The sequence below is a fragment of the Danio rerio genome, chromosome 4 (assembly GCF_052040795.2).
Source record: "Danio rerio strain M-AB ecotype USA chromosome 4, GRCz13ab, whole genome shotgun sequence".
NCBI classification, from domain to species: Eukaryota; Metazoa; Chordata; class Actinopteri; order Cypriniformes; family Danionidae; genus Danio; species Danio rerio.
The window spans coordinates 64,319,418-64,331,839 of record NC_141024.2 but is presented as its reverse complement, the minus strand read 5'-3'; the positions used below and the strand labels follow the sequence as shown (position 1 = coordinate 64,331,839).

At 35.0% G+C, this 12,422-nt stretch overlaps 1 protein-coding gene across 2 annotated transcripts in view; it reads left to right on the top strand.

Moving 5' to 3' along the window:
• The window catches only part of si:dkeyp-77c4.1, a 65,242-nt gene that overhangs the window by 3,044 nt on the left and 49,776 nt on the right, over nt 1-12,422 (top strand). For both annotated transcript variants that reach the window (XM_087249683.2, XM_087249681.2), the window contains exons 2-4: nt 1,132-1,243; nt 1,996-2,103; nt 3,826-3,930. In XM_087249683.2, coding sequence (XP_087105809.1) covers nt 1,200-1,243; nt 1,996-2,103; nt 3,826-3,930 — 257 coding nt within the window. In that variant the 5' untranslated portion in view covers nt 1,132-1,199. The remainder of the gene's footprint in view (nt 1-1,131; nt 1,244-1,995; nt 2,104-3,825; nt 3,931-12,422) is intronic.

Genomic DNA, 12,422 nt, shown 5'->3' with positions numbered 1-12,422 from the left:
TCGCTACAACGTAAATGTGTTTGTTGGGTGTACACTAGCAGTGGAATTTACTGCTATGTGAAGGGATGCCACCTGAAATCTTGCCTAGGGCGCCAAATTGGTTGGATGGAGGTAAAGTTGGTTTTATATTTACACATTCGTTCATTTAGCAGTCTATATATTGTTTACCATGTTACTTTAAATATTCGATTGGAATTAGCATGCAAGTATGACTTGAAAACAGCATTAACACTGTTTATTTGACTGTGAACATGTTGTACTTTGATAGTCATTGGCTGCTATTATGATTTCCCTATTTAGAATTTGCAATGAATACTTTTCTGAAATGATATTATTAAGGGGAATGTCTGAATATCAGAATATAAAACCAACTTTACCTCTATATTGGTTGGAGCCGGGCCTGCTGGTAACGTTTCAATACTAACTAACTATTAACTAAGCAAATAAATAAATAAAATAATAAGTTAATAGCTGTCTAAAGCAGAAGTTATCGTGACAGAAAAATACATATTAAATGATCAAATCTGAAATATCTGAGGTGTCAGATGAGACTGAGGTAAAGTTGGTTTTAAATTCGCACATTCGTTCAATGACAACTTGTGACACGCTCCCTATAGTGTTTACCATGATACTTTGAATATTTGGTATGAAATCAGATGTGAATATGATTCTAAAACAACCTTAGCACCATTTATTTGACTAAACTTATAGCTTATACGATTTCACAATTTAGCAAAGAATACTTCTTAGTCAAGGAGAAAGTCTGAATGTGTAAATATAAAACCAGCTTTACCTCAATACAGATCAGGGGTGAAACCAACTGCATTAATGTTAATCTTAATCATATATATATATATATATATATATATATATATATATATATATATATATATATATATATATATATATATATATATATATATATATATATATATATATATATATATATATCTGATGTGAAATGGCTGAAAGTCAGTTTGTGCTATCCCTCATCATGTGGTCTGTTTCAGTAAGGTGTTGTTAGTGTTCTCCCTCATCATGTAGTGTGTTTGAGTGCAGTGTTGTTAGTGAAGTGAGCATTGATTGCTATAAAGTGTGCTGTTCTTCATCTCAGTATATTGTCATCTTCAGGTGATGGTCAGCGGCTGACTGTTTCCTCAAAGCTCTGCTAATGTCTGCATTGGTGTTTTAGCTGCAGTATGGCAGAGGAGCGAGTAAAGGACTCTCTCTCAGAGAAACACAGGTATTGACTCTGTTTTTACACCATTATTTCAACACTTTCTCTGAAGAACAAAGACCAACAACAATGCACTTATTTGTGTTGCTATTGCCTGATCACATGATGGACAAAGCTTCAGTTTACAGCTTCAGCAAATGTGTTTAGATCATTCTAGAGTACAGACAGCTTTACCAGAGCTCAATGTGTGTTAATGTGTAGGGCCAGACGGAATCTGCAAGCGTTTTTTGCTATTTCTGCTGAGAATTTTGGTAAAAAATCTGTGGATTTCTGCAGAATGATTTTGGGAGTATAATGACTAAAACTTTAATATGTGAAATAAAAAAATATCTTTTAAACTTTTATTTAATGTTCAAAATGCAAATCCAATAAGATTCACTTTATTTGGTAAACAAAGCAAGTGTCTCGTATAATATCTCTACTAAAAGACTGAAAATATGACTGTACAAACTGCATTGTGCATAAATCAGATGAACATTTTCATATTAGTCAATAATATTACTTTAATTAATAAAAAACTGAATAATTACAGATTTACACACATTTACTCAAGTAAATATACAGAATTAATAATTCTGCGTGCACAGATTCCGTGTGGGCCTAGTCATGTGTCTGTTTACCCATGATATCTGTGTAGCAGACCTGATCAGACAGACTTTCAGCCAACAATTAGTTTGTGCTGAATTAAACTACACAAACTCATTAAACTCTTAAAGTTTGTCCTGCAGTTTATTCCTCTGGTGTGTTTGTGTGTTCAGTGTGAGATCAGGATCATGTGTGTCCAGCTCTGTGTCTCTGAAGAGTGACCGGTCTAAAGAAGAACATCTACCAAACTTCAGAGAGAAAACACCACCATCTGCACAAAGGTATGAATGATTTATTTTATTTTTTAATAACGTGTCAGTCACTCTTCTAAAATCACATTTTTTTAACAATAAATAAAGTAAATAAAGTACCACAAATTCATAAAACTATTATTATCACCCCTTAGACCAGGGATGGGCAAACTTGATCCTCGAGGGCTGGTGTCCCTGCAGAGTTTTGTTTCAAAACTAGTCAAACACACCTGAACAAACTAATCAGTGTCTTCAAGATCACTTGAACTCTATAGGGAGGTCTGTTTGAATAGGGTTGGAGCTAAACTATGCAGGACACTGGCCCTTCTGGATCAAGTTTGCCCTAACCTGCCTTAGACAGTTTGTAAAGTAAATAATATAGATTTTTTTATGCTAATGCATTAGCCTAATGAAACTGATCTTACACTAAAACCCCCGTTAACCAGGTTTCGAACTATTTATAGACCTATTTAAGACCTTTTTAATATAGACTAATATTAATATAATGACAAATGGCACCAAAACTTCAATTGTGCTTTATTAAACTATAAAGAAAAATAAAACAAAATACAAGCAAACTTTATTGTTATTTTTAGACATCTAAACCGTGAACATTAATTTCTAGTTCATAAGAAATAACCTTCTTGAAATACACAAGTGGCTCTGGTAGTGCAGCTCATCCTGGATGGCACTTGATGTGAACTGTGAATTATATCGATCCTACCATCAATAACATTCTGCTGCCTGCAACATCTTCCAGCATGACTGGTGTGATGTGAGGTGGCATTTCTGATGCAGATGCAGCGTTTGCCAGAGGTAGCCTGACTACCATTAGGTACCGAGATGAGATCCACATACCCTTTGTAAGACCATATACCTGTGCTGTCGGGCTCCTCCTAAAGCAAGACAACACTAGACTTCATGTGGCTGGAGTGCTATCGGTTCTTGCAAGACTAAAGCATTGATTCAATGGACTGGCCTGCTTGTACCCGAGACTCTGAATTCAATTGAGCACATCTGGGACATCAAATCTCGTTCCATCCACCAAAGCCACTTTGAACCACAGACTGTGCAGGATTTGGCAGATGCTTTAGTCCAGGTCTGGGAGGAGATCCCTCAGGAGATCATCCACCACCTAATCAGGAGGATGCCCAGAAATTGTAGGCATGTGGAGGCCACGCACTCTACTGAGCCCCAAGGACACTGCATCAAAGTTAGATCAGCCTGTAGTGTGTTTTTCCTCTTCAATTTTGAGTGTGAATCCAAATCCAGACCTCAATGGGTTAAGAAATAGGATTTACATTGATAATTTTTATGCGATTTTGTTTTCAGCGCATTCAGCTATGTAAATAACAAAGTATTTAATAAGAATAATTCATTCCTTCAGACCTAGGATGTTATTTTAGTGAGCAATGTATTACTGCAATGACAAAAGACGTACTTTTTTGTTTGTTAAACTATAGAACAAATAAAAACACACAGGCTTTTTTAGTTATAATTTTTTTGACATCCAAAAAGTAAAATTCGGCATGATTAGGGACATTTATGAGCAAATAATGAACATTAAGAGTTGTACAAGTAATGCTTCTTTAACTACAGTGAACACTTAAACTAATCTAACACACATTCAGCTGCTATAGGAAGAGGCAACACAAGTGAAGAATAAAGGTTTAACCTTAGCTTATTGAGCTCACAGGAAATTATGAATGATTGCAGCAGATTATGATACTCCTTTTCCTCTGGTGTGTTCAGTGTGAGATCAGGATCATGTGTGTCCAGCTCTGTGTCTCTGAAGAGTGACTGGTCTAAAAGGGATCCACCAAATTTCAGAGAGAAAACACCATCATCTGCCAAAAGGTATTTTGTGTTTTACATTATTGCTCACACATGGACCATTTTGAATATTTTATATGAACCAACAATTCAGTAAAGAGAGTCATTCCTGAATGAATTAGTTGTTTGAGTAAATCAAATGAATCAATGACTTTGGCGACTCATTTACAGACTCCTGTGGGCAGATTTAGTTTCTTATGCAGAGAATCTTTCAGTAAATTATAATATATATATATACAAAAGTTCTGCCTGGTTCTTAAATCTGATTGGCTGATAGCCGTGTGAAATTCTGCAATAACAGCACTGGTCCAGCTTCACCCTTCTGTATTACTCCACCCACATACAGTAACAAGCAGAGGACCATCTACAGTGCTGATAAAGCTGATCAAATCAGTATTAAACTGGTAAGCATACCTGCCAACACTCCCAATTTTCCCAGGAGTCTCCTGTCTTTCAGACCAATCTCCCGCAACCCTCCCGTTTGTTTTTCTACCAGAAAACTCCTGTAATTTCACCCCACTCTGGTACAGTCTGTAACACCCCCAGGTCTTTAACTTTGGTACAGTATCCGATCGCAGCGGCCACACAAAACCCGGTGCACGATACAGTTACTAACACCACAGTATGGTTACTTTCCTATCCCAGTTCTCAACAGTGTTATTCAGAGACCTCAACTCAACCCTGTTGTATAAACGCAATATCACACTCACAACAGTGTGATATGGCTGTAAATCAGCACTGGTGGACACTAACGCACGCCTTCCACTAGTGCTGATATACAGCCATATCACACTGCTATGAGTGTGATATCGCTATATATATATATATATATATATATATATATATATATATATATATATATATATATATATATATATATATATATACACAGATGAAGTCAGACTTATTAGCCCCCCTAAATTATTAGGACCCCTGCTAATTTTTTCCCCCAATGTCTGTTTAACAGAGGGAAGATTGCTTCAGCACATTTCTAATCATAATAGTTTAATTACTCATTTCTAATCACTGATCTATTTTATCTTTGCCATGATGACAGTAGGGCGAAGCAGTGGCGCAGTAGGTAGTGCTGTCACCTCACAGCAAGAAGGTCGCTGGGTCGCTGGTTTAAGCCTCGGCTCAGTTGGCGTTTCTGTGTGGAGTTTGCAGGTTCTCCTTGCGTTCTCGTGGCTTTCCTTCGGGTGCTCCGGTTTCCCCCACAGTCCAAAGACATGCGGTGCAGGTGAATTGGGTAGGCTAAATTGTCCGTAGTGTTTAATGTGTGTGAATGTGTGTGTGGATGTTTTCCGAAAATAGGTTGCGGCTGAAAGGGCATCCGCTGCGTAAAAAACTTGCTGGATAAGTTGGCGGTTCATTCCGCTGTGGCAACCCCAGAGTAATAAAGGGACTAAGCCGACAAGAAAATGAATGAATGAATGAAAGAATGATGACATTAAATAATATTAGACTAGATATTTTTCAAGACACTTCTGTACAGCTTAAAATGACATTTAAAGGCTGAACTGGGTTTATTAGGTTAACTAGGCAGGTTAGGAGTTAGTAGGCCCACACGGAATCTGCGCCACGCAGATTTCTGCATATTTTTAGCCCATCATTATTTCTGTTTATTTACTTGAGTTAATGTGTATATCTAAATTTATTCAGTTTTTATACTGTAATTTATTACTTTTTATTTCATATATTAAGGTTTTAGTTATGATACTCTGATGGATACTCCCAAAATAATTTCGCAGAAATCTGCAGATTTTTACCAAAATTCTCAGCAGAAATAGCAGAAAACGTCCGCAGATTCCGTCTGGCCCTGGTAATTAGGCAAGTTATTGTATAATGATGGTTTGTTCTGTTAACTATTGAAAAAAAAAATGCTTAAAGGGGCTAATAATTTTGTCCCGAAAATGTTTTTTAAAAAATTAATAACTGACTTCATTGCATTTCATTAAAAGAAATAAGACTTTCTCTAAAAAAAAAAATATTATCAGACATACAGTGAAAATTTCCTTGCTCTGTTAAAAATCATTTGGGAAATATTTAAAATAGAAAAAAAAATCAAAGGGGGCTAATAATTCTGACTTCAACTGTATATATATATATATATATATATATATATATATATATATATATATATATATATATATATATATATTAGTGATGCTGCGATTGATTGGCCGCTGATCACAATATTGGCTAAAAATAGCTTGATCAGCTAACCCCAAAAGTGCTGATCAAAAAAGCCAATCACTTGTCGTAAATTACTCACACGACTTTTTCAGATAAACAACAGCAGAGCGGAGCTTACCAGTTGCAACATGAGTTCCCCCGTCTTTTTTAAAGTGTCCAATAAAGGCATAAAGCACTGCCATGCTTCTTGCTGATTAGGTTCACATGATATTGACTTTCCTACAGTGCAGTGACTAGTATGCCCCATAGGTGGCAGCACAACAGCTGGCAAAAAGCAGGCCAAAAATAATACAAAATAAAATAAATTAAATACATTACTATCTTTCTATTTAGCGCTCAGACACTGCTAGTACTTATTCATTAAATAGTACTTATATAGTTTTTATTTATTTATTAGATACTAGTACTTAATCATTAAGTATAGTACTTATTAAATATATAGTTTTATTTATTAGATACTAGTACTTATTCATTAAGTATAGTACTTATTAAATATATAGTTTTTATCTATTAGATACTAGTACTTATTCATTAAGTAGTACTTATTAATATATAGTTTTTATTTATTAGATACTAGTACTAATTTTAGTAGTGACAAGTAACTATTCTGTTGTTAATAGTTACAATTTTTTTCCATTGATTTCTATGGGATCTGTCATTGAGATATCAACTGTTCAGTTTTGACTAGTATGTATTCCAACTGGGACTAGTACATATTTTATGTACTGCTAGTTATTCATTAACTACTGGTAATTAATAATTAGATACTAGTACCTAATTAATAGATACTGGTGCTCAAGTATTAGATACTAGTACTTATTCATTAGGCACTAGTACTTAATCATTAGATATTAGTATCTATTTTATGCACTAGTACTTATATGTCAATCATACTAAAAACTAAAATAATCTGTGACAGAAGTTCACTCAAAAGTAACAGTTCTTTCTGCCTTTAATTACTAACACTCCCATCATTGATACTACTTTCAGAACAAAAATGTAGATATTTTACCATATGAAAATGCAATGAAATTATGAAAACTGTGAAATTAAAGCAATAGTGCAGAGATCTGGTCCCCGCGTCAGGTCAGGGTGCACTAGTAGCCTTTAAAACGCACACGTGGAGCCACACTAAACTCACACAGGAAAGGACATTCATTTCATTCGTTTTATTTAACTAATTCTTTCAATACAGCTCTCTTGATTTCTAAAGGGAAAAAATTGCAAAAGAAATTTGTCTTTAAATTAGTTTTAGCAGAGACGCAACTACATTTTCACATTTGTTTTTCAGTTAGGGATTAGGTCTAGAGTAACCTAATAAAAATGTTTTGTTGGACACTGCACACTAGTCTACACTATAATCAATATTATAATTTATTATATTCATTATTATTAAAACGAAACAATACAATTGATAATGTTGTGGAAAGTTGCGCTGGATCTCGACAAACATCTTCTAAGTTTCAAAAAAGAGGCTGAGGTCTTCGAAGTTCTCAAGTTGAAGCAGTTTATTGTTACAGCAGAGTTGGTCGATCGATCTCTCTCCTACCAATGTTCAAAAACCCACAGTTTATATACAGTTTTTTCCCATAGTCATCCTGACATGTCGTATAGCATCACGCGATTTCCCGGCTCCAATAGTATCCTAGCTTTTTAATTAATGGCTGTATGTTTTTCTGTTTTTACATATCTTAAGGTCATATAGCATGTGCTTAAAATCATGTGTTTGCACATGATCATGTTGTTTCCATACTTTCTAAATGATTCTCCTTATGTATGCTATTTTGTCAAGGGTTGTTTTTGTCTTGGTCAGTACATACTTTTGTCTAAATGTATTGCATACGCTCTATCTGAATGTTCTCATTTAGGCACATGACGTGCTGTGCTTCAATTGTGAGGCCCTCAATTATAAGGCCCTGTATGCCTGTGTGTGTTTTCGTCAATTATAAGGCCCTGCATGTCTGTGTGTTATTCTCTGCATCACTTGAATGTATTTCTATATGTTTTAACAGTGTATTTCTATATTTTAATAGTGGCAGATTATATAGTGATAGCATAATAAAAGTTCCTCTATATGCATCAGAAATTCTCCTATAATAACAACCAAAACCCTTTTTAATGTTTGCTTTCATTTTGACATTGCTAACAATAAGAAACATCCCAGCAGCAGTCTCAAGTTAGGACACTTAAAAATGCCTTTTGAGTCTAAAGATGACCAGCCTGCGAAGTCAAGTTTACAGTGTCATAAATGAAATGTGTATAGTGTATGAGTGAAGGAAATTTGCCGCATCAACCTCTCATATGCACTGCGTATAGGCTGAATGCTAATCTTTAAAAATATATATTCAATACAAAACTTTATACATTTATGTTTTTTGAAATAAAACGGAAAGAAATCAGGAAAGAAAATATAATTTAAACCACTGGTCTGGCGCTGATACTTTATTGTTTGTAGCGAGAAGAGAAAAAAAAAAGCAGATGAAAACCTGCCTGGGGAGACGACATGGATTATCTGTTCTTCAAAAAAGATCGTAGACATGACATTGTGAAGGCGTTTATCATAACGCAGTTCGAATTTATGATCATTAATATTAACTAATATTTATTGCATATTATTAACTCTTCTCTCTCTAGACTTGTTCTTGTCGGCACAATAGTTTTATTGTATGTGTAAATCCGATTATGAAGAATGATTTTGTTATATTTATATATATATATATATATAATAATATTTATCTATTTTTTTTTTTTTAAGTAGAGAGAACATATTCACGGGCAAAAAAAGTTTCCTCCCGTACCACCTAGAAATAAAGTAGCCTACCTAAGTTAATTGACCTTTTACATAAAAATTAAGGAATAACTTATAACTTAATTAAATATTAATTAATAAAACATTCGTATAAACGTACATGTTTTTTTTTTGAACTTTCATTAATAAAACAACACAAAACTGCTTAAAAATATTGTAGTTAAATATCAAATAACTTTAACTGCTTGAAACCGTATAATAATAATTAATTGTTACATATTTAAGTACTTAACAAATAGCCTGAATGGCACTTTACTAATCCGTAATAGTATAAATAGCAATAATTATAAGAAGTGCAAAAAGAGCCTGCTAGTGACAATATAAGTCAGATGTTTAAAAAACCAGCGTAGGTTCTGTCCATCTTTTGTTTTCTATTCATATTTTAAATTCTTTGGCAGAAAAACTAACATGTTGACTTTGTCCAGTTTAAGTGAAGACCTAAGTGGGATTATAATAGCCGCTTTTCCACTATCGTGCTGAATCGTTCTTTAAACAGAACTGTTCCATTCCGTGCCAAACCGGGCCAGACAGCACGGATACGGTTTCATTTTCCACTGTCGTGCTGCGACAAAGCTCTTTAAAACATTACACAAAACGCATCAGTAGTTGCCTTGGTAACGCAATGTAAACGGCTCCCTTTGTTCAATTAAAGTTAAATAAGAGCCGAAACTATTTAATTATTTATTTTTCATAAAAGCAAAAGCATGTGACTAAACACTGTTATGCTGCTCTATCAAATAGGGGTGCTAAATGTGCACCCTTATTTATTTATATGTTGCGCAGCTCTGGCTAAATTTTATTTGGAGGGAAAATTACCAAAATGTAACGTGATGATTAAAAATAATTGGAGGGGAAATAAATAATATTTAAAATCTCTGAACATAACAGAAAAAAAACAATGATAAGACAACAATAATAGTGCATTTGCATTATAGTGGCAAAAATATCGTTTTGGACAGGCCTTGTCAAAGGTGAGCGGGCACTTTCACTAATAAAAACAGCACATAAATTATTTCATTTTTAACAATTAATTAAATTACACTGCGTATTTATATCAAAAGTTGATAATGATATAAAATATACTACATTTTGATAGTAAAATGAAACCATTTAAGCGATGGCTGTTATTTGTTTTACTATTCAAACATTAAATAACGAATGCAGCAAGTGAAAAAAACGAATATGAAACAACACATATATTGCAGGATTTAAAGCATATAAAGCACTAAAATGCTGCTTTATTATCTTTTTATTTTGATCATTTTATTTTTATTTTTATAATTATTTTTGTCTTCATTATTAACTAACAAGCTGTAGGCGAATTATTGCTAGACGTTTTAGAAAATATTTGCGTAGCTATATTAAAGATCACCACAAAAAAAAACACAGAAACATGTTACATGCCTCATAAATGTCATATAACTTATGTATAACTGAATCATATAATTGCCTATAGCTGAAATGATGAAAATTGCTCATTTTGTTTTTATAAAACATTTGTCAAAACGTATTGATATTTTTTGAGTAAAAGCAATACTGACATTTAAGAATCCATATTCATTTAATTCATTCATTCTTTTGACTTGTTTATTAGTGCATATGCTATAATATAAATCATACAACAGTACCTTGGACAGTTACAGTGCCGCTCCGTAAAGCTTTCAAGCAATGTCTTTTGAACGGCCGACATTACAACACGAACACGCCGTCCTTCAGGTGGTCTCACCGGTATTAACAAGCTGTCCTGGCTTTGAATTAAAAAGTGCAATTATTTCCTCGTTGTTAAAAGAGTCTGCAAGTTCGTGTTCCATGGATATAATGATGTTGTTGTGGAATTTGGACATCGACGATGCAAAGCGTGATTTTATTCGCTTTATTCGATGCGCAGCAGGAAAAAAAAGTCAGCAGCACAAGTCGTTGGCATGTCTCTCCCGAATCAGAGCGAGTTTTGTGCTGTGAAATACAGCGCTGCGTGCAATAAACTCACATTCAGCAGGCAAAGTAGGTCTGTATTCAATGTAATGTAATGTAATGTAATGTAATGTGTATTTATATAGCGCATTTATTGTGTATGGCAATACACCCAAAGCGCTTCACAATCATGAGGGGGTCTCTTCACACCCCCACCAGTGTGCAGCATCCACTTGGATGATGCGACGGCTGCCACAGGACAACGGCGCCAGTGCGCTCACCACACACCAGCTATTGGTGGAGTGGAGAGACAGTTATAGAGCCAATTCGGTGGAGAGGGGATGATTGGGAGGCCATGATCGTAAGGGCCCAAGTCAATAAAATAATAACTTTAATGAATAAAATATCTTCGTTAGAATGTGATGAGTTATTCACTTCTCTGCCAGGGATGCTCTATGGTTTTAAAACCCTTTTCAAACTGTATCGTTTAGACCTGGATCATTATTTTATATTAAATGCACTGTAGTTTATTGAGGATGTCTGATGACATTCTGCTGAGCCAGCTGTGGTAGCTTAGCAACCGAGTCGCGACGTCAACACACAGAATCTGTCAGCACAGTTCAGCACGGTTGTCTAACCGTGCCGAGAATTCCGTGCCGAGAACGGTTTGTAATCGTGCCGCGCCGTTCCAGGCTCAAGTAGAGAAACAACCGTAACCATACCGAAGTGTTTTTAGAACGGTTTGGCACGATAGTGGAAAAGCAGCTAATGTTTCCAGCAATACACGTTCAGATGGTGTGCTTGTAGCGCAAATGCACAGATACTGTTTCTTGCTTCTGTTCCGAAATCCCACATTTCTCGGAAAGCAGGTTTCTCTACACTGCGGAGCGGCACGTTCTTAACCTACTAAATATGTTTCTCCATTTCTCATCAATGTCTTCTATTCATCACTTTCTTTTTTGCACCAGGCCATTACTGGAAATGCCTCTGCGACATCTGACTGACTAGCTGGGCGTTTGCGTTTATAAGAGTTGATTATAGGCGGCTTTTTTCCCTCGCCGCCATCTATTACGGTGACGCGGTTGTCATGGTGACCGTAACTGCCCTAATTGAATGGCCATTCCCCTGCCATTCTGTGATCGGCAATCTGCAGATCCTGATTTTGGCGATCGGTGATCGGCCGCAAAAATGCTGATAGGAGCATCTCTACTAACCAATTTTATATAACATAAATATTTAACAGAATATGCATCAATTACCAATAATAAAAGTGAGAGGAACAGTTTTATGTAGTATTTGCCTTGTTTTAGGGACTAAACTTGCCTAAAAACAGTCAAAACAGCAGCGTGAGAGAAGTTGTTGTTTCTTTCAGGTGGTGTCGTCGTGTCATGTCGTTTCCCATAGCAACAGTGTTGGAATGAGACGCGCTCGCACGCACAGCGAAGTCATGCAGTATTTACATAAATAAACATGATCACTCCATAAACAATTTAAATAATAACCTTTTAAATTAAATCTTGAATTTAAAATGCATTTAGCGGTTTTATATACGCTATTATTTTTACGATGAGCTTATAAATTGTTTTAAACTGTTACAAAG